We start from the raw sequence: 26,080 nt of genomic DNA, 5'->3' as shown, positions 1-26,080 counted from the left end.
TTTCATGACATAAATGGCTATATCTATACTAATAGTGAAGAAATAATGAAACTATTAGTGTTTCTAGAAGCACTAACGATGCACTAACGAGTAGCACAAATTTATTCGGCTATAGAGCCTATACTAATGAAGTACTAACGTTAGGGGTTGGTGCACTAAGAAAAACTAACGATACACTAACGAATCGCACTAAATTTTTCGTTAGTGCTTGAAGTAGGGGACCAGCGTGAACTTGGTCCCCTAAGGTTTGTTACTTGTAGCACTTACTCTAGTGAAGCACTAACGTTAGGGGTTGGTGCACTAAGAATAAGTAGCGATCCACTAATGATTGCACTAGAAAAGGTCATTAGTGCTTTTGAATTTGGCGGGAATTTGACACAATGATAAATTTCCAATGTATTTCTTATGGGAGTTTCGTGACGTGTAACTCGCCATAACTACACCAATACTGAAGCACTAATGACACTATCAGTGTTTTCTAGAAGCACTGACGGATAACGAATGGCGCTAATTTTTTCATTAGTGCTTAAGGTGGACATTCAAGTTCACGCAGGCTCCGCAAAGCTATTTGTCTTCTAGCAGCTACACTAATCAAGCACTAACGTTAGGAACTAGTGTACTAAGAAGCACTAACGATACACTAACGACTGGCACTAAACATTTCGTTAGTGTATGAAGTGGCGGGCAGCGTGAATATGAAATCACAAAGATGTTTTACTTGTAGCACCTACACTAATGAAGCACTAACGTTAGGGTTTTGTGCACAAAGAAGCACTAACGATTGACACTTATTTTATCCTCGATGTGTCATGTGGAGGGCTAAGTTCACGGCGTAGAGATATAAGGTTTAGATTAGTGATGATCGTTCTCCAAATTATCGTATCAGGCTTTTTTAATCTCCATACAATGTTCCGTTCACATCAGCATGAAACCATTATGCAAACTTTATGTTAGATGTGTGGTAAATCTGTCCACCATGAATAAAGCAACCAAAAAAGGATTTTTTATTTTTAAGAAATGCTGATTTTACGCTAAAACTATCGCCTTTGTCTGGGTCAAGTTAATTTATTTATGTTATGATAGATACTATTACTGTCAACCTTGATATAACTATCATCATTAAAGAATATTTAATTAACATTTGTTTATAATCAGACCTAGGCGCAGATGGGAGGACAATATTAAGATGGATCTCGCAGAGATTGGAATCCAAAGTAGAAACTGGATGCAGTTAGCTAAGGATAGAAGTCAGTGGAGAGCTTTTGTGAACGCGGCATTGAACCTCCGGGTTCCATAGGCCATAGAGTTAGTTAGTTAGTTAGTTATAATCAAAAACAAAGCAATTTTTGCCAAATTATTTTACATATACAATTTAACAATCAAATATTGTTATAACCCAATGCCTTATTCAAACTTCTAACATTCAAATTTAATTAACATTAGAAATTTGACAAAAATTAGGCACTATAAAACCATTGTTGCAACAATTTGATTTAATAAGTGAAATAATCATTTCTAACAAAATAACAAAATGTTATTTTTAAAATTTTCACCTAGCAAAAAGTAACTTTCTTGTCAAGTTAGAGAATATCAGATTCGTATTCGCACTTACGGTTGGTATAGTTAATTTTCCTTTAAAAAAAAGTCGCTTTATTTTTAACTATAGCAACACTAACGTTGGGAAGCTAGCACTAACCAGCACTAACGTAGCACTAACGATTGGTATATTTACTTTCGGTAGTGCTTTAATTTTTGTATATGCGTATGCTAACTTGACGTCAAGTTGGCATACAACAAAAAAGTCGCTCTATTTTTTAAAGTATAGCAGCACTAACGTTGGGAAGCTAGCACTAACGTAGCACTAACGATTTTATACTTTTGGTAGTGTTGGCTAAACGTGTGTATGCTAACTTGACACACGTGTACGATATCCATCCCACATATTAGGATAAAACAGATACGGAAATATAACCTCATCAAGATTTTTTCATTTATGACATTACTAACAAGAAAGTACGAAGTATCAGATAATCAGCCCAATACTATTTGTAAGTCTTTAATTTTTGTTAATATTATAATATTATTCCAAGATTATATATACAAGGTGTTCATTCATTATGTAGCCAAAATCCACTGGTGAAATCCTCACACCTAAACAATAAAGAAAAGTCCATATGAACATAGAGCGAAAAATGTGTTGTTTCAAAGTTACGGGATGCCGAAATCTAGAAAATTGTAGCTTTGAGTCTGCCTAGCTTGAAAACTGTGAGATATATCAACGGCGCTTAAAGACATATTAGAGGAACTAGTACGCTGTCTATCTAAATAACCATGTTTCAGAGTTGAGACGTATCGGCGCAACGGATTTTATAGAGGGACCTGGGGTACAGGTTCCGCTCTTCTTCTCCTCTCTCTAAAATCATATGCGTCGGTATAACCTAACTCTGAAACATGGTTATTTAGATAGACACTGTACTAGTTTTTCTAATATTTGTTTAACCGCCTTTGATATATCTCATAGTTTTCGAGCTAAGTAGCTTCAAAATTACAGTTTTCTCGATTTCGGCATCCCATAACCTCGAAACAACGCGTTTTCCGCCCTATGATCATATGGACTTTTTACATTGTCTAGGTGTGAGGATTTCACCAGTGAATTTTGGTTACATAATAAATTAAAACCTGTGTATATATTTGTACTTTTTGAAGCTTAATATCTCAAGAATATGTTCCAAAAGTAAAGAAGACAGTAATGATGAGTGTGAATGAGATGGCTGAGATGCTATAGTGAAAAAAATATGAGAAATGGGAGAACCACAAGATAACCCTCGCACAACACACTGTATGACTACCACAAAACCCATTTGATGAGAGCTAGGATCGAACCAGGAACCCCAAGATCTAGAGGTGAGCGCTCTACCTCAAAATCGCCGCTGTCCTTTAATAATAGGTCTATATCAATCGATAAAGGACATCGAACCAAATAAAATGACATCGTTCATAATGAATTTTCATGCGTAGTTTTTGAGTAAAACGAATTTTTATAGAGCTAAGTAGTAAGCATGTCGTCCGTTGTCACTGCTGGTATAGGTTATTTATTTATCTATTGGTTTGTGTGATGTCAGGGGTGTCCACATGCGGAATTTATTGCGCAGATTGGCTGATAAGAATATATATTTGGAGGAGAGAAAACATAATTTTTCATTGAAAATGGTACAATCCAATTGGAGATTGGTAAATTTAGCGGGCAAAGGTACATGTAAGGGTGTAACGATAAATTTGGGGAGTATAATGGTAAATATAGGGGCAGAAAACTAAATTTGGAGGAAGAATAGCACATTTGGGATGATGCTTTCGTCCAAACCCTTGGATGAATGGGCATCCTACGTACTCTGTACATAAAAGTATATTGTTAAGTAATAAATTGCATCCATTGAAGTTTGCTTTCTACTAAGTGTGACGTATATACTACTAACAATGGTACACATACGAGTACAACTTGTACGGAAAAGAAAAGTCGATTGCTAACTCCACTATAGTTCTTAACTTACATTCTGCAGATTTAATCAATTCAGCGAAGCAGTGTCAACTTGTGAAAAGCGACAATCGGATGAATTTATTAATAAATTTTACACAGTGGATACGGATAAAGCAGATGGAGTCAAGCGTGCGAAAAATGGAGACAAATAACGTATCATGAAATGCCTTTGCAGTTCGTATGTATAAAACATGATTCCACACATAAAAAAAAAATGAGAAAACAGGAGAATCAATTTACTGTCTGTATCTACAGGGCTTTAAAAGCTATAACAAGTGTTCTTCAGCGGATATTTACTCGGTGACAGAATATTCTCATTGTATCGTATGAAACAGCTTTACTTTCTAGAGATAGCAATAGAAAAGGACTATTTTTTTTTTTTAAAAAAAAAACATAGGTTTCAAGTAAACGTAATGAACCTATTTATGGACTTTTTTTTTCAAATTTTAAAAATATTTTGAGTAAGTATTACGCGTCTTATTTATTTGTGCAGACTGCAAGATTTCGATGTTTACAAGTGACCTGAGACATATGACAGTGTTCTCAGATGTATTACTTTCGCTTGAATTTCTTGCATGTGCATTAGTTTTCCTAGAAACCAAAAAGGATAGGTTGAATCTATTGAGATTTGCGTGATAAAAGTCATGTACATACAATCAGCCATTTTCCGTTCCGAACATGGAATCAAACATTAAAGCATCCAGATGACTGCTAACTTACGTAATTCTCCTGTATGAGTAAAGAAATTTAAATATTAAAGAACACTTAAAAATGTATTAATACATCTACAATGTAGGGTATTTCTTCTCTATATAGAATATCAATACTTATTTTTTCTAGTATCGGACTAAAATATTTTGTGTGGCAGTGTTTTCTGGCGCGTCCATTTTCTTCTTCAAATCACAAAAATCACCTTAACAATCGTATACAATAAGAAACCCAAAAGAGAAGTGTACTGAGTTTTACTGTTCTTATATTCTGGCAATCCTGTAAAGGAATCCTGTAAACCTCCCATCCTTCCTCTACCCATACCCTCTTCCCACTCAATATCGCCACGTAAATACAACATTAGCAATGCCACAATGCAAACACATTAATTCATGAGATGCGAAATATGAAATTTTAATAGAATTTCTTTAAGAATATCGAGAAACAATGAGGATCAGTAGATGGATTTGAAATATCATGTGAGAAATACGTTGAATATTTACGTTGCTGTTAGAGTTTGCGTTTTAATTTTTATTTATTTATAGCTGACTATACCCATTCTTCGCATGGGGGCTCTATTTGGAAGTCAACGCATGTGGGAATATCACCATTCATTTCAGCGATCGCGAAAAGTATGGATTTGACACTAATATCGGTCATTTTGGGCTATTTTTACATGTCTCGCTATCTCCCTCGCTGACCCCGGCCCGTATACAATGGTAGCTCAATTTGCAAATCATCGTTAATGAAAGTGTCACTATTGATCTCAGCGACCGCGAAAACTATGGATTTGACACTAATATCGGCCATTTTGGAATACTTCTACATGTCTCGGTAACCCCCCTCCTTGTTGACCCCGGACGGCTGCCAAATAGGGTGAATTTGGAAGTTAATGCAATCGGAGTTTTACCATTGATCTCAGCGACCGTGAAAACTATGAATTCAACACTAATATCGGTCATTTTCTACTACTTTTACATGTCCCAGTTAACGCCCCCCTGAGACCCCCCTGGTTAGAATTTTGACAAAAATTCTTCGCCTTGGTCTGGGGCCTGGACCAAGGTATCTGTGACCAAAATTTGGTAACTCTCGGTCAACTTGTCTGGTCCCCAGGCCAGTCCCGGTAAACGCCCCCCCTTGACACCTCCCTGGTTCGAAATTATATAAGAAAAACGCTTCGTCTTGATATGGGACCTGGACCAAGGTACCCCTGGCCAAAATTTGGTAACTCTCGGTCCACTCGTCTGGTCCCCAGACCGAACAGAGACAAACAGACAGACAAACAAACAAACACAAACAACTCTTTATTTTATTTATATTAGATTACATTATCACCATTATAATTATTTTAGCTCCCAGCGAAAGCATACGAGAGCTTATAGCTTCAATCCTGATGTATGGGTGGTAATTACTGACCGGATCTCAACCAAATTTCATGGGAAAGTAGCTCATGGCCAAAGAAATAAAAAAAAAAGATTATATTTAAGGGAAGGATTGGGCCAGGAACAGGCTGTGCTTGGCTTGACTCGCATCATATGTAGTGCTTTATTTCTCGGTAACTACTGGCCGGCAAAAAGCCTATCGCGTAAAAACTACAGATCACTATATTTAGTAGTGGAGCTTGCCCAGAGTCAAGTTCGGCTCGACAACAGAGGCTGTGTTCCACAGCTTTGCATGCCAGAATCTTCTAGGATCGGTTCACTTCAGCTTGTTTATTATTTTGAAACTATCAATAAAAACCTGGTCTATTAGGTTGCTACTTCAGACAGGTGGCCATTTTTACAACCGGAGTTCACTCGGGCTCGTACTCACTAATTTCAGAGAGGTTCACATCAGGGCCGGGGCTAGGGGGGTCGAGCCGTGCCACCACCCAAGGCGGCAAGTCTAATGGGCGACAAAATTTGAAAAAAAAAATAATACTATCAAAATATAATGCTTCGTAATAGGCCTACATAAAAAAATTAAATCGTGTTCACCTGAAAATATAATTGAACTTACTTCACTTACATTCAGAAGAATACTCAGGAAATTCAGAGCATTCCCCCTCATTTTCAATAATCAAACTACTAGCCAGAGGTATCTAGTTCAATATTTCCCTTGCAGAGGGGTAGATAAGATTTTCAGCTAGGGTGGATTGTGGATTAGATTAGCAAGATGTATTTTATATTTTTCTATTCAGCAATGTTCTAACGCTCCACTCCAAGTATGCAAAAGGTACACCCCCACTTGAGACAGGCCGTTCTAGCCTACAGCATATAAAGACATTTAGGTTCTAGCAGTGAGTTTTCAACCAATTTACAAACTATTCATTCCGAGCATAGGAAATGTCTGCTAGAATCATTTGTGCAATTGCGCATGCATTACAGGACATCAGATCAACTTTACACAAGTAATGGTAATTTTCTGAAACTGGTAGAACTCTTTGCAAAGTTTGACAGCATCATGGCCGAAGAGGAACGGGAGGACAAAATAAATACCACCATTGTTTAGGAAAATATGTCCAAAATGAAATTATTCAAATTCTTATTGAACAAAAGTAAAGTACTGTCTTTGTTGAGAGCTGCAAAATAGTGTAATACTAGACTGTATGCCAGATATTTCTGGTACAGAGCAAATGACAATATAATCGTTCGTTTTGTATATACAAATTACATACAGTAATGGAGAATGCCTTGTAAAAATTTGCGAACACTTTCTTGGTTTCGTACCGGTAACAGACACGACTGACATGGTTTGGTCTAGTACTGATAGGAGTAATAAATTAAACAGCTAAAGGAAATGAACATTCCTATCGATGACACGAGGGGCCAAGGTTAAGACTATGGTTCCAATATGAAAGGTAAACATTCAGGTATTCAGAAAATAATTTTAGAAATAAATTCCCGAGCCTTCTATGTTCCTTGGTAGTTATTCACTAAACCTTGTCGTTAACGATGCAGCCACAGCATCTCAGTACGCCGTTTCATTTTTTTTCTTTTTTTGCAGTCAAAAAGTTTACTTTTTTCTGCGTCAGTTCAACGTTGGGCCATACTAAAGGGAAGTCTCACTCATAGGCGGCGCCACAGTGGGTGTTATGGGTACAGCTCCACCCACATTAACTTCGATTTCCAGATTTTCTACAATAATCCCTTCTATTTTTTATATTTATTGTTTCCTGTTTGGATATATTTGAGTGGCTTCTTAAATCTCTCATAAGTTAATTGCTATCCAACAGTTTTTTAAGGGGGGGGGGTAAAATTATATTTGAAATCTTAAGGCTCAATAGTGCAGAACGCTTTGGCAACAATGTTAGGATGTGTTGGCAGAGAGTCTTTGGTAAACAGTGCGATGTAATTGCTAGTTGAGTTATTATTATATGTATGCATGTCGGCATGTTAATTTGCCCTTAAAATGTTTAAATCAAAACAAGGAACTTTGCTTGGGTGAATAAAACCAAAGCTCTTCATACACAAATACATCCACATCTTCAACCAAAGCTCTTGTAATTGATGCATTTTTTAAAAGTGCCCTTGTATATATATTTAAAAATTCTAATATTTCTTTGATAAATCCATAACTCACATACACGCGTATCCATGTATGAAGTTTCTTTAAATATGTATATAAAAGTTTTTATTGCGTACCATGTTAATATGTTTTACTATGTCTTATTTCTCCCCAGCCTGTACCCACATCACCAAAATCATGGCGCCGCCTATGGTCTCACTTTAAAACTATTAAGCACTACAAGGTGAGAGAGCCGGATGCCTTACTTCAAATAAGTAACGACAATAGAACAGATAGAATGGTCGTCCACGATGCTCTGTGTGTAACAAACCAGCTGCGTGACTCTATTTTCTTTTGCTCACTCGTTATCTGGTATGGCTTTTTACTCCACATAAACATAGTAGGCAAAAGTCAAGTAGGCTTTGACAGACAAAGTAGGTTTGATTATGATGTGTTGGATGCAATCGGGATTCTTGAAAATATATCTGAATACTTTGAGAGGAGCAGAAATGATGCAAAGTTTCAGTCTTACTTAGTTGGTGCGATGAAGTTGGCATCAGCATTAGATATGAATGATCCACGAATAGGTAAGTAATATAGCGCAAGCTAGAAGTCGAAAGAGACAGTTTCAGTACGAGGCAGAGGATGAAGCTATTGAAGATTCACAAACAAGATACAAGATCCATGTTTATTACAAAGTTCTAGACGTGATTATGTTAGCTTTAAGAGAAAGGTTTGAGTAACTTAAACATCACAGTGAGTATTTCGATTTTCTTCACGATATAAGTAATCTTAAAGATATGCCACCTGAACTTTTGTCTGAAAACTGTACTAAACTTGCGAGCATTTTAACATACGAAGAACCGAAAGATATTAACTTCAATGATTTGAAAGATGAACTGAAACTGTTATCCGCTATAACTAAGCCTAAAAGTTCACCAAAAGAGACTTTAAAATTAATTAAGGAACATGACTCAGCTCCCAATGTCAGTGTTGCACTTAGATTTTGTTAACCTTATCGGTAACAGTGGCAACCGGAGAAAGAAGTTTTTCGAAACTTAAACTTATTAAAAACTATTTAAGTTCTTCCATGTCTGAAACATGCTTGAGTGGTCTAGCGCTGGTATCGATAGAACACAAATTGGATGAAACATTGGATTACGCGAATATGATACAGAAATTTGTTCATATCAAAGCAAGAAGAGTTTCATTTAATTAAAATATGTTAAATTCATGTATCTCTATTATGTTTTAGTGCATTATCAGGTTTAGGATAATCAGTTAATTTTGCCGTAATATCTGATTCACTATATTATCTTCATGCTCCATACTCTATTGGAAACACCTATTGATATAAAATAAGCTTAAAAGTTAAAATTCTTAGTCGTGACTAAGCATTTTTTAAATTTTATTTTCTGTGTGCGCTGCTGTATATCACAGATATTCAGCGAAGTCGAGCATACTAAATGTTGTGTCATGTATGGAGTGGTTTAAATATTACGTAAGCATTCAAAAGAGCGTTCAAAAAGCGTTCAATATTTTGTTTAATTTTCCATTTATATATGATTTTAAATTAGGCATCTTTTTCGTGACACTTCAACGTCTTCTATCAAAATAAGGTTTGCGGATTAAAAGGGCGGTAAATGTGAAAGTACCGCCCAGGACGGCAAAAGTGCTAGCGCCGGCCCTGATTCACACTGGATCAGACTCACACTCACTAGAGCTCGGGCTTCCTATTCTCAATGAGGATCGTTCTAGGTTAAACTCAAACCCATTTATCTCATTGGGCTTGCACTCACTAAAGGCATCGGGCTCGCACTCATTATCGTCAATGGAGCTCACACTCTCTTCCACTAACTTTACTGGGACCCTCTCTCGTACGAACTCAGACTTCGGTTCGCTATCCACTTACAGCGTTCGTACTCTGCTCGAGCTTAATTATTGAATTCAAGGCAGATTGGGCAAGCAAAACGATTGGGCTGACTAACTTGGACATTTCTGGTATGCATTGATTTCTCCTATTTCCCTAATTCTGATGAGGTTCATGCTTGATAATTGAAACAGCCAAAGGAGATGTGATATTACTATGCTATGTCAGTTAATGGCTGAATCTACTTAGAGAAAACTCCACATATGAACTCCATTTCATTCTCTAAGACGGCATCTGTTACACTGCTCTAGTGGATGAAAAGTGGTTACAGTTTGGTCTACATAGTGAATGTTCTGAAACAACACCAAACAATTTTAGGAAATGAATGTTCACAAGGAAACATGAAAATAATAGAGACCACTATAGTCCAGTAAAGATAGGATTGAGAAAGGAACAAATTAGTAACAAGCTGAAAATTGGTATGAAAGTAGGGGGATGTGTCAGGAATAACATACTAAAAGTCCCCTAAAATCCCACTGTAGCTTTTCCCGCAATTTTGAAAAATGTCCGCCATCTTTAGACCACGACAAGGAATTTATGGAAATCGTCACCCTTTATGTTTATTCCTCTAGCCACCGTTCTAATTATCACAAAGCCATGAATCATATATGGTTGGAAAGCTTGAAAGACAGAAAATCTAAGTAAATAACATATATCCCCATCGTGCTAAATTTCTAGAAGAAGAGGAAGAAGAAAACAGTTTTTTTTATTTAAAAAAGATATATTTTCAGAAATCATGATAAGTTTGCAACATTGACAGTTATTGCACGCCAACGAAACACCACCAACAGATGTCCTTGATATTTATCTCAATCATAGCCAACAATGACACAAATCGGTGCAATACAAGCCGAGAAAAAAATATAACTTATGTTACCTTCTGACCTCTGTACAAAAGTGCATAAGGTGACATACACTTTTACGATTCTAGTCACCTTCTTTTATCACATAGGACCAAGAGTTATATATCATTGGAAATCTTAAGAAACGCAAATTCGAACGAGGTAACACTTATACTAATCAAGCCCAATTTGTGGAAGAAGCGCAAAACTCAAAATTTCGGGACAAACGTGATTTTCGCAATAAATTCTTTAAAACTTGCAACACTGACAATTAGCGTATGTTAACAAAACTCAGTTACCGTTTTCACTATCATCATTATTAGTTTACTCTTAAAATGGTCAACGTTTTTTCCAATGGAGTAAGCTTTTATGATACATAGTTTTACATCACTTAAATATAGCACAAAAATCATTTATTGACAGCATTAGAAAGTAGCAGAAATTGGTAGTCTCCTATTCATAGGAAAATCGTAATTCACACACTAAAAATAACTCTCAATTACAATAGTCATTTGAATGTAATTTTTTAAAAATGTCTTGTTTATAACTAGAATGCAATTTTCCTCCTAGTGTTCTTTAAATCAACTTAATATTTACATTACACGTTAGTATGCACTTTAAGAACATTCGAACTTATTTTATTAGAAATGGATGAGGTTATCATTATCTCGTTCATCTCTATGGTCTCCATCATTTGGTTTTGCATTCATGCATCCAATTCCTCGACACTGACATAAATTAGAGCACACAATTCCTTCTTTCCGACAACCGTACATGCTTTGACAGCCCCTTTTTACAGTTACAGTTACACGGAGTGGGTTCCTTGGTTATTCTTGCTGGTACGAGAATACCTCCTAATGTTGTCCATTCATATTCAGTCGCTCGCATATCACTGAGCAATACCTGGGCTCAAAAAACGTACACTGTCAAAGAATGAATGGAATATACCACTTTTAACGTACACATGCAGAGATAATGGTCTTTCGGATTTAATCATTAAAGATATAAGATACCTTCGTGTTCTGATTATCCAAACTGAAATCCACCTTCTGTACGATGTAACATGGATGATTCTCAAGTGGTTGAAGACACCAACTTGCCTGAATTGGAATGGATTTATGCAGCTGGTGACAAGCAACAACTATAAGTACCAAGCATATTAAGTAGTAATTCAACCTTTCATCAACCTTCAGCCAATAAGCATAAATGCTGTATACTCGGCGCTTATGTTTGCCAGCAAAGAATGTGCAGAAAAGATGCAAAAAAGCGTGCTTAGTCACGTTGGATCAACCTTTATACTCTAAAGCATGTGACATTGTAGCAGCATGTAGAAATTCTGGTGAATTACCGTCAGTGATTGTCAGACTTGGGGGTTTTCCACACTATAACGTCATTTATGGAAACAGTTGCATATATAATGAAAGTTAGTGGCATTGAAGAACTTTGGTCTTGTGTGTATGCTAGTAACTCCAAGCCACAGATAAAGCCAGGCCATTCTTATTGCTCGTGCTTTGCGAGCTAATTTTTTTTAAAACACAGCAATTGCAATATATACTGTTTATTTAATGAATCAGACGCCACTGAGGAGTTTGAACGTCAATTGCGAGATGTTTGTATTCCTCTGATGACTGAAGAAGATATCGATACTGATGTAGTGGTTCAACATTCAAACATAGTCAATCAAGATTGCAAATGACCTGAAGTTATTCATTGACGCTGCTGCAGAAACAAGCCTTATCTCTTAAGTTATTCGCTCTGTACTTTCAGCTTGTAGAAATTATGCGTCTTTTAATTCGAAAGAACAGGTGACTTGAATCTTCATCTTCACTGCATGTGAGAAATGTTACCATACTTCTATGCAGCTGAGCATCTTTTGTATGCCAAGTACGCACATCTGTACTTACAAGAAATGTTGCGGTTGGAGGATGAAATGGATCTTCATGAGTTCCAGCTATTTACAGAAGACGGTTACTTCACTTTTCGTAGAAAATATATATTTTGGAGTGGCACATGGTCTGATATGACGATTGAGTAGGTTTTAGCGAGAGCAATGAAGAGCAGCGGTGGACTGACCCATAGGAGAGGCATAACTGAAAAGATAATATCTAGGTGTGTGTCAAGTATGCCAGCAGCGTGCCACTCACGAGAATGTCTTGAAAAATTATGAAACAAAGATAGGCAAGAATTTCACACTGGTCGGCATGTGGACCTGTACTAAAGCAGTCAATCGCGTGATATATTACATCTAAAGAAGTTCCTGCGTTGGTCTTGGTTGGGAAGAAGTTCTCCATTCTCTTCATATCCGGAGCTCGCGTCCCTAAGCACTGGCTTGGTAGGTAATGAAATGGTCAACTGATAAATCTAAGGAAATCGGATTGGCTGCTATGGAAGGAATGTTTGGACGGACTTTTGGAAATGTGAAACTTAAACAAAAAGATGCGTATCCGTGATGAGCCACTGGCTGTAAACACCATACTTCAAATGCATCATATGAGTAGAAGTCCGAAAAAGAACTCCAGCAGTGTTTTGCTTACGAGCTTGCACCCTATTCACTTTCTCTTTTCACAGAAATGTCCATGAGAAAAACGAAAAAGTTAGCTTTGTACGACATGTTTGAATATCGGACAAATTTTAAAACTCAATTTGAAAACACTGTGTACGTTATAGACGGAGGCTGGCTTCTACATCATGTTTTTTGGCCACAATATGGAACATACCTTGACGTGCACAACTCGTATGTGTCCTATGTACTCACAAACTCAGGAACGAAAGCAACAACTATTTTTTTTATGGGTATTGCACTGAAAACTGTACAAAAGCCGCTGAGCGGGAGCAACGTGAGTCAAAGGTTCAATCAGCTTTGGTGTTATTCACAAATGAAACCACATTATTAACAAAAAAAAAAAGATAAATTCTTAGGTAATTTCAAAAATAAGGATTGTTTCGCCCGTGAGTTGATAGTTCATTTGACACAAGCTGGAATTCAAACCCAGCAAGCAAGAAGTGATGCTGACGCACTTATAGCTAAAACTGCTGTAGCCAAGTCTTTAAATCCTTGTAAGCACGTCGTCATAATGTTGACATGATGTTGACGGGAGGATGTTGACATTTTAATAATTTTGCTTGAACAAGGTAATAATCAGTACGACATCACATTTCGAAAGCTTGGACGTCTACAAGACGTGAGTAAGGAATTTAGTACTAAGAAGTTGTAAGATACACAGGAAAATATACTATTGTGCTGCCAAAATGTCTTGAGCCGTGGCAAAAATGCGAACTAAAGCTCACACCCCGACACACCCACGCGTTAAGCCAATAAGGGTTCAGCAGCTGCTAAGCGAGAGAGCTTTAGCGAAAGAGAGTGAAATTCCTTCAGCCGATAGCAGCGCCTGAAACGGAAGACTAGGTGTTAAGTCAATGTGGTATACCATATTTATAACTAGTTTGCTCAGCTACCATGCTTTAACTAGATGCGAAACATCATGTGGTTTGTATCGACAAGGAAAGAAAAAGCCATTCTGATTACTTCAAAAACGGGAATATTTATGCCGATCACTTGAAGTTTTGAACCATGATAATGCTAGTGTACAATCTATGAAGCTGGCACATTATTTCTACTAACACACTACGATTCTCCTGCAATAGTAACCATACTGGATGAATTTCAGTATCATTCATACATCCTTGCAGTAAGTCGCTCCCCATTCAGAACGAAATACAATTAGCAAAATTGCCACCCACCAGTGATGCTGCGAAACACCATATCATCAGGTTCAATTGTACCGTGGAAATGATTTGCGAACGACTGAATATGGATGGACAACATTAGGAGGTATTCTCGTTCCAGCAAGAATAACCAAGGAACCCACTCCGTGTAACTGTAACTGTAAAAAGGGGCTGTCAAAGCATGTACGGTTGTCGGAAAGCAGGAATTGTGTGCTCTAATTTATGTCAGTGTCGAGGAATTGGATGCATGAATGCAAAACCAAATGATGGAGACCATAGAGATGAACGAGATAATGATAACCTCATCCATTTCTAATAAAATAAGTTCGAATGTTCTTAAAGTGCATACTAACGTGTAATGTAAATATTAAGTTGATTTGAAGAATACTAGGAGGAAAATTGCATTCTAGTTATAAACAAGACATTTTTAAAAAATTACATTCAAATGACTATTGTAATTGAGAGTTATTTTTAGTGTGTGAATTACGATTTTCCTATGAATAGGAGACTACCAATTTCTGCTACTTTCTAATGCTGTCAATAAATGATTTTTGTGCTATATTTAAGTGATGTAAAACTATGTATCATAAAAGCTTACTCCATTGGAAAAAACGTTGACCATTTTAAGAGTAAACTAATAATGATGATAGTGAAAACGGTAACTGAGTTTTGTTAACATACGCTAATTGTCAGTGTTGCAAGTTTTAAAGAATTTATTGCGAAAATCACGTTTGTCCCGAAATTTTGAGTTTTGCGCTTCTTCCACAAATTGGGCTTGATTAGTATAAGTGTTACCTCGTTCGAATTTGCGTTTCTTAAGATTTCCAATGATATATAACTCTTGGTCTTATGTGATAAAAGAAGGTGACTAGAACCGTGAAAGTGTATGTCACCTTATGCACTTTTGTACAGAGGTCAGAAAGTAACATAAGTTATATTTTTTTCTCGGCTTGTATTGCACCGATTTGTGTCATTGTTGGCTATGATTGAGATAAATATCAAGGGCATCTGTTGGTGGTGTTTCGTTGGTGTGCAATAACTGTCAATGTTGCAAACTTATCATGATTTCTGAAAATATATCTTTTTTAAATAAAAAAACTGTTTTCTTCTTCCTCTTCTTCTAGAAATTTAGCACGATGGGGATATATGTTATTTACTTAGATTTTCTGTCTTTCAAGCTTTCCAACCATATATGATTCATGGCTTTGTGATAATTAGAACGGTGGCTAGAAGAATAAACATAAAGGGTGACGATTTCCATAAATCCCTTGTCGTGGTCTAAAGATGGCGGACATTTTTCAAAATTGCGGGAAAAGCTACAGTGGGATTTTAGGGGACTTTTAGTATGTTATTCCTGAGACATCCCCCTACTTCCATACCAATTTTCAGCTTGTTACTAATTTGTTCCTTTCTTGGCAGAAAAATGGGCTATCTTTACTGGACTACTATGGGTACAGATATGAGTCACTTCGGAGCTAAAGCTCGCCGAAAATTGGTCGGAACGATATAAAAAGGATTATAACTCGAGAATGAAATATCATATGATAATTACGCAAAAGAAAATAGTAGTTAGTTTGAGTTTAGATTTTATTAATGTATCAAGGGATATAGAATGTATGATAGTTTTAGTTCTTGATATATCTTTTTTCTAGAAGATCTCATGGACTTTCTCCTATGCTTCGTGGTTTCCCCTGTCGCTGCCCCCTGTTTCACATCCACTGGTATTAATGGAATATTGACTCGAGATGAACATTGTTCTTATATTCTTTTACTTGACAAGTTTCTTTCTGGTTGTGTTCCGGCAATTCTTTCTTGAGTTACGACATTATGATCCCGACCAATTATTTCGGCGGGCTATATATCCGGAATGATGCATGTTCACCCTATTTGTCTCTCTCTCTCTCTCTCTTTGTGAAACGGAAAACCATGTTGGTCCCCCTGTATCTATTAACTTAAGATATTGTTGCCATATGTGCGCTATATTAGAAAATCCTTGCCCGATATATTTCAATTTGAGCATTTCTTCACCTTATTTATTGTATAACTATGATTTCACAGAAGCACGGAATGTATGTCTTTATCTGAAGAAATGTCGTGCGTGTATTCAACTTACTTAGGGTTAGTTCTTGCTTTAATCGAGTTCCATACTGAGTGTCAAATTTCTTACGCTTATTATTAACTTTCTAACATTAAAATACAATAATTTAAAATTATTAAACAAGTTACTTACGTAGATTGTAATGTCTTCTTTTATTGGTCCAGGAATGAGAACTCTTTCCCAATCCCTTTCCCGTTCATAGAGAGCAGACGTACCCGCAATCATATACTCTCCTGGCAGTGTAATCTGTCTGTGAAGAGGGAAATATCAACAAACATTCTTAGCAAAAAAATTTCTTAACATGAAACAAAGGACTCCGCACTTTCCTTGTGGACAAAACGGCTTTGATTATTTTTTACATAATTTGTGATATTTCAATTCTTTATATTTGACTCCTCAACAGTTAAAATTTGGTATAAATACCGGAAAGGCCTCAGTAAACCCTTTAATTTTGATTTTTTGTAACTAACGAATATCTAGAGCTATTAGCGCGGTCGAATTCTTTAATGAAGTCAATTTCATATCGATTAAGGATATAGGAACCACTTATTTATATTTTACGTGATCTGTTTTACTGTCTTTACCGGAGTTTACTTTAATTTTTTAAACATTTTAGTTTTGCTTTTGCTTTTGCCTATTATTTTGTTAACATGAAGTAAAAAGAGGTTATATGAATATATATGCCCCCTTTTTTCGCTATTTTGAAATAATGTTAGAGAATAGAATATTTTTATTTTCTTATAATCTTTTTAGAAAAGAGAGAAAAATGTCTTTCGTAAAGAACGTTTAAGTACTAATGCCATAGTACCATAAACAACCATAGATGAAAGCATATTAAACGGACACTTTGACGCCGGAACAAATGCAACTTCGGTTTGGAGCCTGTGCAGACCTCATCGACATGGCAGATCGAGACTGAAATTTCCAGAAAATTATCGTCTCAGGTGACGACACCTGGTGCTTGAGGTACAACAGAAGGTAAGCGTCAAAGTATGGAGTGGAGGAGTGCAGGGTCACCGAAAAGCAAGAAGGTGCTAAGTAAGCGATCTCGCATCAAGACAATGCTTGTGGTATTCTTGGACTCTGAAGGTCTCATCTATAAAGAATTCCTCCCCGAGTGCACTACATTAAAACCGCGCTATGTACGTGGAAATATTGAGTGAGTGAATTTGAGTTTAACGTCCCGTTCAGCAGCGAGGCTATATGAGACGTGGTCCTACTGATTAACGTAGAATCCGAACCACATGAACTCCCGCCGGGAGTGGAAATATTGAAACGTCTGCTCCAACGTATCAAGCGGGTACGCCCCCAGTACGCCAAGCAAGGCGACTGGACCCTGCTTCACGAATATGTCCGGGCACATTTTGCCTTTCTTGTGCAGCAGTTTCTGGCCAACACGGGAGTGGCGTCATTCAATCACTCACTCTACTCCCCAGGTTTGTCTCCCCTAGACTTCTTAATCCTCAAGTTGAAATCAGCCCTGAAGGGCTTGAGGTTTTCGGACGTTTAGAACATACAACGTAATGTAACGACCCAGGTGAAAGCCACCCCTAAAGATGAATACTCCAGGAGTTTACAGGACTTGTACAACCGTTCTCAGAAGTGCATTACTTCGAGCACCGAGGATTACTTCGAAGAACATTAACTGCCGTTTCAGGTAAGATAACAATCCATTCGAAATATAGATACATTCACCGAATTTCAGGATAGAGGTTGTATTTTACAGATACATCAAACATGTCTATTGTAGGAGTTGTTATTTGATCAGTATTATACGCAATGCCCATTCTTAATGGTCGAAATATTTAATACATTCGTATGCTGTGATTGTTCGTGAAATGTTAGTATTCGCGAGCAATAATACAGCATGAATACATAAAGGATTTACAAAGGGTGTCCCAAAACAAATAAGAAAAACTTGAAAGACGAAAGATACGAAACATAAAGCTTGACTTAATTACTAAAAAAGTGATAATCTTTCTCGAAATACTGTACATTGAATTAAATGCAAGTGTACCAGCATTTCTGCGATTTTTCGAACGTTTTCTGAAATTCCTTTTGCGGAATGCTATCACTAATAATTCTCTGATAACTTTATAATCCTTGTTAATCAGTCTCAAATTTTGTTCCACGTAAATGTTTTTCTTTTAATTTGAAGAACAACAACAATAATGAAAGTTACATGGTGACAATTTCTGTTAGTAAGAAAAAAAAAACTAAATAACTTTCTGTGATTTGGCACTATTATGATGCAACGTCCAATTGGTTTCCATGTCCATTTGTTTCTCGTGCCATATGTTTCCTCAGTTTCTGCAGCACTGTTCTATCGTCCTGTAATTGTTCAGTGTCCATATCGACCCGTATAATAGCACTTTAATATTGATATTCTCCAACATTACAGTAGCTGCAGGCTTTTTTCTGTGCGAAATTAGACTGTTGTCTTTCCGATACATTCTCTTTGCAAGCTTCCTGCAGAAGATTTCTACAGGTTTCTTAAATAGACAACAAAACTTAATGGCAAATCTTTGTTCTTTCTTTACATCCATTTATTGGAAACATAAATTACAAAGACTTGTGTGGGTACAGAAAACAACATTCACTCAAATCCATCTAACAATCAGAATGCTTGTGATAAACATCTGTCCTTTGTATAATTAGTAGAATAACTGATTTACATATTACAAAACGTGACAGGATTAACTTACAAGGAGTGTTGCCAAACGTCGATACGGATTTTCTCAGTTGTTTCAGGACAACAATTCTATATGGATATAAGTTCAACATATAGTATGTATAAAATCAAGACAAGACATTTATACGGGTCTCACTAAATAGGTAAATCAGTCAACTTTCCTAAATTCTATGAATTTTCAAACCAGTCTCAATACAATAATTCTGCTTCTAAATAGTATTTCTTACTTCGTTTGATGTTAAGTCCAACATTATCTCTTCAAATCGATATTATTATTATTTACTTCTCGCAGGTATTCAATTTACACACACACACACACACACACACACATATATATATATATATATATATATATATATATATATATATATATATATATATATATGTATGTATATAAGGGCGCCCATATTGTGGTTTCCAAGGAGGGGCAAGTATACGCGACATTTCAAATATAGGTTCAAATTTTGCTGTAACTAATGTAAAAATTCAATTGGGTTTTCGATATTCCGAAGTACGATTTCCTCTAGGGGGGCGAGCGCCCCACCTGGCCCCCCTGATGGGCGCCATTGTATATATATATGAAGTTTATTATATCAGCTTTTTTATTTTTTAGATTTTGTTTTTTGTGTCTCAAACTGCTAAACGGATTTAAATTTGTATCAATCTGTAAGTTTGGTTCGCATTTTTGACAATGAAGGAAATATTTGGATTAGTATATTATTATACATTTTACTATTGTAAGTGGATATGAAATAACAATCAATAATAATAATGAAAAGCAATGTAACGAAAAAGTAATTATTAAAAGTCAGTTTAATTTATTTATAAAAAAAAACTGCTAACTTTATTCTATAAATTGTCTAAGCTGGTAGCTGGTTTTGAAGGCTTCCCTATCGAATTTTAAATTAAGTGCTGAGTCCGAAACTTAGAATTGTAAATAATCTACATTCTGAAACTTCACTTTTACGATAAAGAAACAATAAATTAATTTCACACAAATGTTAATTTCATAACTTGAAACAACCATGAAAACAAAAGAGTAAAAAAAGAGGGTACTACTAAAGTTCCGTGTTTTTGCTGGTGATCTTGTTTCCGAAAAGTAAGGTGGGACCTTGTATCTCGAAATCTGTTTAAGGTTATTTATTTCCAGATGCAATATATCAAAGTTCACACGGTATCTTTGTAATCATTCCTATTGTCAGCCTCCAGTAATATGGTCCATAGTGAATTGGTTTGTATTATTGAGAACCTAAAATACAAAGGGGAAAGGTTGAGTTTTGGAACGAGGGAAATTTACCACTGAATATTTTCTAGTGTATATGATATTGAAAGAAACCCGATCCTTTAAAAGAAAGATAATGATATTATTGTTCATCTGTATCAAATATTTTTCACTGCGTCAATATTGATAGTCTTAAACCAAAATATGAGAGGTTTGGAATCTATTAATTAAGTCCCGTAAATGTAGAGTTTTACTTATAGTCTAGGCATCAACTTGACAAAAGTGCTTTCCTTTTCGAGTTTAAAGGCAAATCATGTAACAATTTGGCATCCAATATTTTTTTAATATATACTCATCACTGATCACAAAAATGCCGGATGCCAGAAAAATATACCTCACGGGAGGGGAGAGAGAGGTGAGAACAGAAATTTTAGCCCTTTCTATTATTCACTATATCTCCGTAATCATTGGAGCTAGTGCATCCGAACCTTTTTCATTTTATTTGTCTAATTGTCCTCTACAATTTAATTCTAGTGCATTTTGAGCTAAATATAATAGTTTTCTTGTTATTTTCATTTTTACTCAATATTGGTCACACGTGACCTCAGTCTTTTAGCCACATTCTTTACAAGATCAATTTCGGAAAAATGTTTCCTCTAAATGTTTTTCGCCATTTTGTGCTCTTTCAAACAATGTATACTTATATTAATGTAGGAATAATAGTGCCTGAGTTACAAGCGACTTTATTCTGTTGTGTGCGAAATTGATCACGGAGAGGCCCAAGAATTACCCTCCCACAAACGGTAGATATTAGTAGCTGATGATTATTAATATATATATATAATCTTGTCTGTTTGCAAGTGTATAATTCTGATGATTAAGTCTGTCTATTATCTAATTAAAAATATCCATTTTTAATATCAATTGAGGGGCTTTTCGGAAAATAACCCTTGTCAAAACACAAAATTTCTCTGAAGAATGAAAAGAGAGCTTCCTCTAGTACACAGTATAAGAAACTCTGCAAATCTGTTTCTTTATACGTGTCTCTGATACCTCCTAAAACATAAGCAGGACAAACACGCAGCTTTGTATTCATTTTTCTGAAAAAATAAATCTTGTTTCGACAAGGGTTGTTTTTGCTACAAGTCCTTCGATTTATGTATCATTCTACAATGGTACTGAGCGAAATAGAGCAGGAACCAGATTTCAAAATTGCCTTCCAGATAGAGAATCATGAACAATTTTGTATACACATTTTTTTATATATTACACCTTTCCCTCATAATACTTATTGTAACGGTAAGAAAAAAAGTATAAAATAAGATATGCCTATCACATTTTATAAATCGCCAGTTTTTAAACGGTTAAATCTTACTTACTGAAGAAGGACTTGCTTATTATTAAGATTGTGTACAGTTGCTATGATACAATAAATCTATAATAAGAAACGTAGTAGAAGGAAACCATATACTTAAATCTCTACACAAGAGAACAAATTGTTTGATTTCTAGAATTAGTTCTCGATAATGTTATGTCACTCTTACATGGTAACCAAGGAAGTTCTGTCGATTTTTCACTTACCACTTTCGAACATCAATATGTCACCTAAGATGTACCTGGAAGATCAAAAATAGTCCCCATCAACATCGACGACCTTTTGCCAACGTTCTGGAAGTCCATGGATTCCATCGCGGTAGAACTTGGTGGGCCGTGAAGCGAAGCAAGCAATCTCGTTTCCTGTGTTGTCCCCAACAAAATATGCATCGAACTAATTTATCATTAGTGACGTCGATTTGGGAGAGGATGACGTTGAACTTAGTCCTTGCCTCGACTTGTTATTTTAGAAACGATTACTTCTGTGTTGTATCACATTTATGTCATTGCCCGTAGATGATTTATAAAACTACAATTGTTTCTCAGTACTGGCCATAGCTTGAGCAATCTCTACCGCTTTCTGAAATGAGAGATCCTGCGTATTCAACAATTTACGTCTATTGCTTCATCCCAGATACCAGAAACAAACTGGTCCCAAAGATTTTTGTCTAGAGCACACTTAAAATGTTATACAGTTATACTCACAATAAGACGACTATTTCTTTAGTTCCAATACAAAGGTTGACCTCGTTTGATGAAGTTTCTGTCTTATGGAGTGGAACTGGGAACGGTCAGATACGATATTAATCTTCGCGACGTAATGTTCTCTCTTGGCCTTTTTAATTTCATCTTAAGTCTTACCTGCAGGTAAAGGTGGCCAACAGATATTACATAATTGCTCGTAAGCGGGCGTTTCCATAACTCTGAAGAATGTAGAAAGTTTCTTCTCCTCAGGAATTTGTGCTGCAAAACACATAGATTCAAATGTATCGAGATATGGTTACACTCTATGTCAAACGGTGGAAAGCTTCGGATAGTCGACATCTTATAACTATTTAACGTAGATTCTTATTGCGACTGCGCCAATATGGAAATATGTAGTTTGATATGTATAGAGAGTTTGGATCTATTAATTAAGTCTCGTAAACGTAGAGGTTTGGCTTACAGCAACCACACTACTGCCATTATAAACACACAGAATAATAATAATAGATTCTTTTATTCTATTACGATATCTAGATATTCCAGTGAGATTACCACAATTACTAAAAGTGATTATACCATAATAACAAGTATCCATTCTCAAATTAGATTCATCCATAAAAAGAACATGCCGTAAAGACAATAGTATCTGATATACCTTCGTTTGTACAGATTTACACCGACCAATATACCAAATATAAGTGTGCAAAAGCAGCACATTACGGTAATAAATTATGATCAGAAATGTATCGCATTTTGCGATTAAGTATTTCGTTTGCATCCCATTTCATTCATTTTGTATCGCAAACTGCTATGAGAAACCGCTTTAAAACAACCCTGATTATATATATATATATATATATATATATATATATATATATATATATATATATATATATATATATATATATATATATATATATATATATATATATATATATATATAGTTTTAATATATGTATTAAAACTATTATTATTATTCATTAATGTTCAGTTCTTACCGTTTCTCATTTAGGTAAAAATTGTCAGACGAAGCACTTCCTATTCCGATATAATTTTTAGAATTTCCAACCTCCTCTATCTTTATATTTCGAGACTCAGCTGGTATATTAACTACTTCTGTATAACCTAAAAAAGAAAACAATAACTGTCATATAAATATAGAAACATATCAAACAATACAATACAGTAATTGTAACTTCTCTGAATATCCATATAATAAATTTCTTCAGTCTCAGTGTTCACTGTTGGATTCAGATGCATCCATCTGGGGGATGGATAATTGTTCACCTGTTCTGAACAGATTCGAATGGGAACTGATTTTTTTTTTTTTTTGTAGAATGTAATGTATGATTAGTTCCTTTAAGAATATTAATTTATTTGTCTACGTAAAGAATGGAAAGTAAAATATTTTCTAGAGCAGTGATGGCCAATGGCGTCCCGAATATGTTTTACTGGCGTGTAAATAACAATAAAGTTTATGATTTGTTTCTTTGTTAACATCATGTGTACAGAAAGAATGTAAGTGGCCATCATCATATACCTGAATCGGGGGCAGTGGCAATCACATCTGTAAAAATAAAGTGTTATAGCTTCAAACTAAAGGAAGAAAACTTACCTAATGTGATTGGTAAGAATTAGAATACTAGGTAAGTTTTCTTCGCTTAGTTTGAAGCGATAAAACTTTAATTTTCACCAATGTTACTTTCCTCAAGAACAACCATAGAAAGAGATTTGGGTTTTAAGTGTAGAAAGTTTCACGAATCTTTTGATTATATGGAGCCAATTCTGTAAGGTAAGGTCATTGGTACCGGGCAGCTTTTTAGATATAAAAAAAATGTAAATTTCATATTAGTTTCTTTAAAATAATTATAGCTTATGCCCTACGTGACCTAGACAGATGAAATAAGAAGCATGATATGTAGATAAGAACAAATATAAAGAAAATGTATCACTATGTATATCCAGAGAATCATTCTCCCAAGGAAGGACAAGGAAAATGACCCGGAATTTGATTCTTATTCTGTTCTGACCTGGAGTTCATTCTAAATTAACCGACGGCGTTTATAGAGCAGTGATTAGTATGGCTGACACTTTACAGAGCTCTCACGATAACATAACACACTTGGTAGTTATTTTATTAATGATAATATAAATTAGAATAGTGTGGGACTATAAACTTATAAATAGTACCTAAGTATTTGCAATTAGAACTGAACATCGTTGCTACCGTGACTCTCTCAAAATTGAACTCATTATTAAGAGCTTCATGGTAAAAAGTAAAATAAAATGTGTCGTATAATGTTTAGAGGTCTTTTGGGTGGCATAATATTAATTTTTAAATTCTAAAATTTTTGCGATACACTTTATAGAGCTGCGGGACACATCGGTTGGGACTTACTGATACAAAAAATACAACTCTATTAACTAGTCACATAGAACTAACTTACTTGCCACACACTACTGCACACAGTTATTGCAGTTTAATCTAGCCAATTCAGTCAGTGTCGGCAAAATATGATCTTAAAGCTTTGGTGCTGTTTTTGGTAAATCCTTTATATATTTATTTCAATATTTATGCACTTTGTAAGTAATTTCATGCTTCCTGAATTGTGTGTGTAGGCTACTTGACGATATGGAAGTATGAATGTTAGCTAGTTGATATTCTGTCAACACACTTCTACAAGTCTCTGAACAGAATTTCTAAAGCAGTCAACAGCATACGAAGATAAAGTATACACTGAAGGAAGGAAGTAAATCGAAAGTTGTGCCCTAGCGTGGTTGTTTATGCATCACAAACAAGCAGGCAGAGGGAAATGATTCTGTAGTCACCTTCCGAATAAAATTGGATCAGGAAGGAAGTTCCACAGTTTCATCAATTTCACTTACAACTTACAAATAAAAAAAAATGCATCAAAAACTTGAAATACTTTAAAAGAAAGGAGCTTGTTAACAATAACGTTTTATCTAACCATTTACATTTCTAGGTATAAAGATCCAAGATGTAACATTATGGATAAAGAGTAGGAAAATATGTTTAAAGACATTGAAACGGATGTAGAAAAGTAGTTTTCAATTAAAATGAAACGAAATCTATCAGTTTTACGCTCCCCAGTTATGCCATGTAGGTAAAGGAGATGGTGATGATGAGAATGAATGAATGAAATGCTGGAATCAATTAAGTCGGAGAAAACGGGAGAATTCCGAGAAAACCCACGCACACGGTGTTTGTCCACCACAAAGTTCACATGGCAAGAGCTGAGATCAAACCAGGAATCCCACATACGAAAGGTGAAAGCTCTACCATTTTGTTTATGTTCCTCAGCAACATAATTTCCCTATTGATTACTCTTTTACTTCATTTTACCGCCTTTACATTAACTTTATTTTCAATAAAGAACACAGAAACATCGAGAACAGTTAAAATTCCAAAGGCTCTCCCACCGAGAATTGAACCCGGGACATTATATACCAAAGGCGCATTGGCAAACCAAACCACTAGACCAGTGGGGAGGAATGTCACTTATTCACCGCGATCCCCATTTTTTCAATTAAGAAAACCAGAAAGCTTTTCCGGAAAATAGAAAAACACAATGAAGAACCTTATATAAAATGGTAAGTATGCTTAGTTTTCCATTATTCGTTTAAAGGTAACTGAAAAACTTAGCAAGGTCTTCACAATATCATTTTATTTATTTATTTAACAAATTTATAGATATAGCCATTGAGGCCAATTTAACCTGAAGATATTAACAACCTACCCGG

The 26,080-nt window shown here is 35.5% G+C and overlaps 1 protein-coding gene across 2 annotated transcripts in view; it reads right to left on the bottom strand.

Annotated features, from left to right (window-relative positions):
* The window catches only part of LOC145666602 (A disintegrin and metalloproteinase with thrombospondin motifs 7-like), a 347,276-nt gene that overhangs the window by 29,065 nt on the left and 292,131 nt on the right, over positions 1–26,080 (bottom strand). For both annotated transcript variants that reach the window (XM_081734010.1, XM_081734009.1), the window contains exons 15-16: positions 23,317–23,443; positions 16,458–16,575 (exon numbers count right to left, since the gene is read on the bottom strand). In XM_081734010.1, coding sequence (XP_081590136.1) covers positions 16,458–16,575; positions 23,317–23,443 — 245 coding nt within the window. The remainder of the gene's footprint in view (positions 1–16,457; positions 16,576–23,316; positions 23,444–26,080) is intronic.

This window comes from Thermobia domestica, chromosome 12, assembly GCF_964235325.1.
Source record: "Thermobia domestica chromosome 12, izTheDome1.hap1.1, whole genome shotgun sequence".
NCBI lineage: Eukaryota > Metazoa > Arthropoda > Insecta > Zygentoma > Lepismatidae > Thermobia > Thermobia domestica.
The sequence above is the reverse complement of the archived record's forward strand: the minus strand, read 5'-3'. Positions and strand labels throughout refer to the sequence as shown.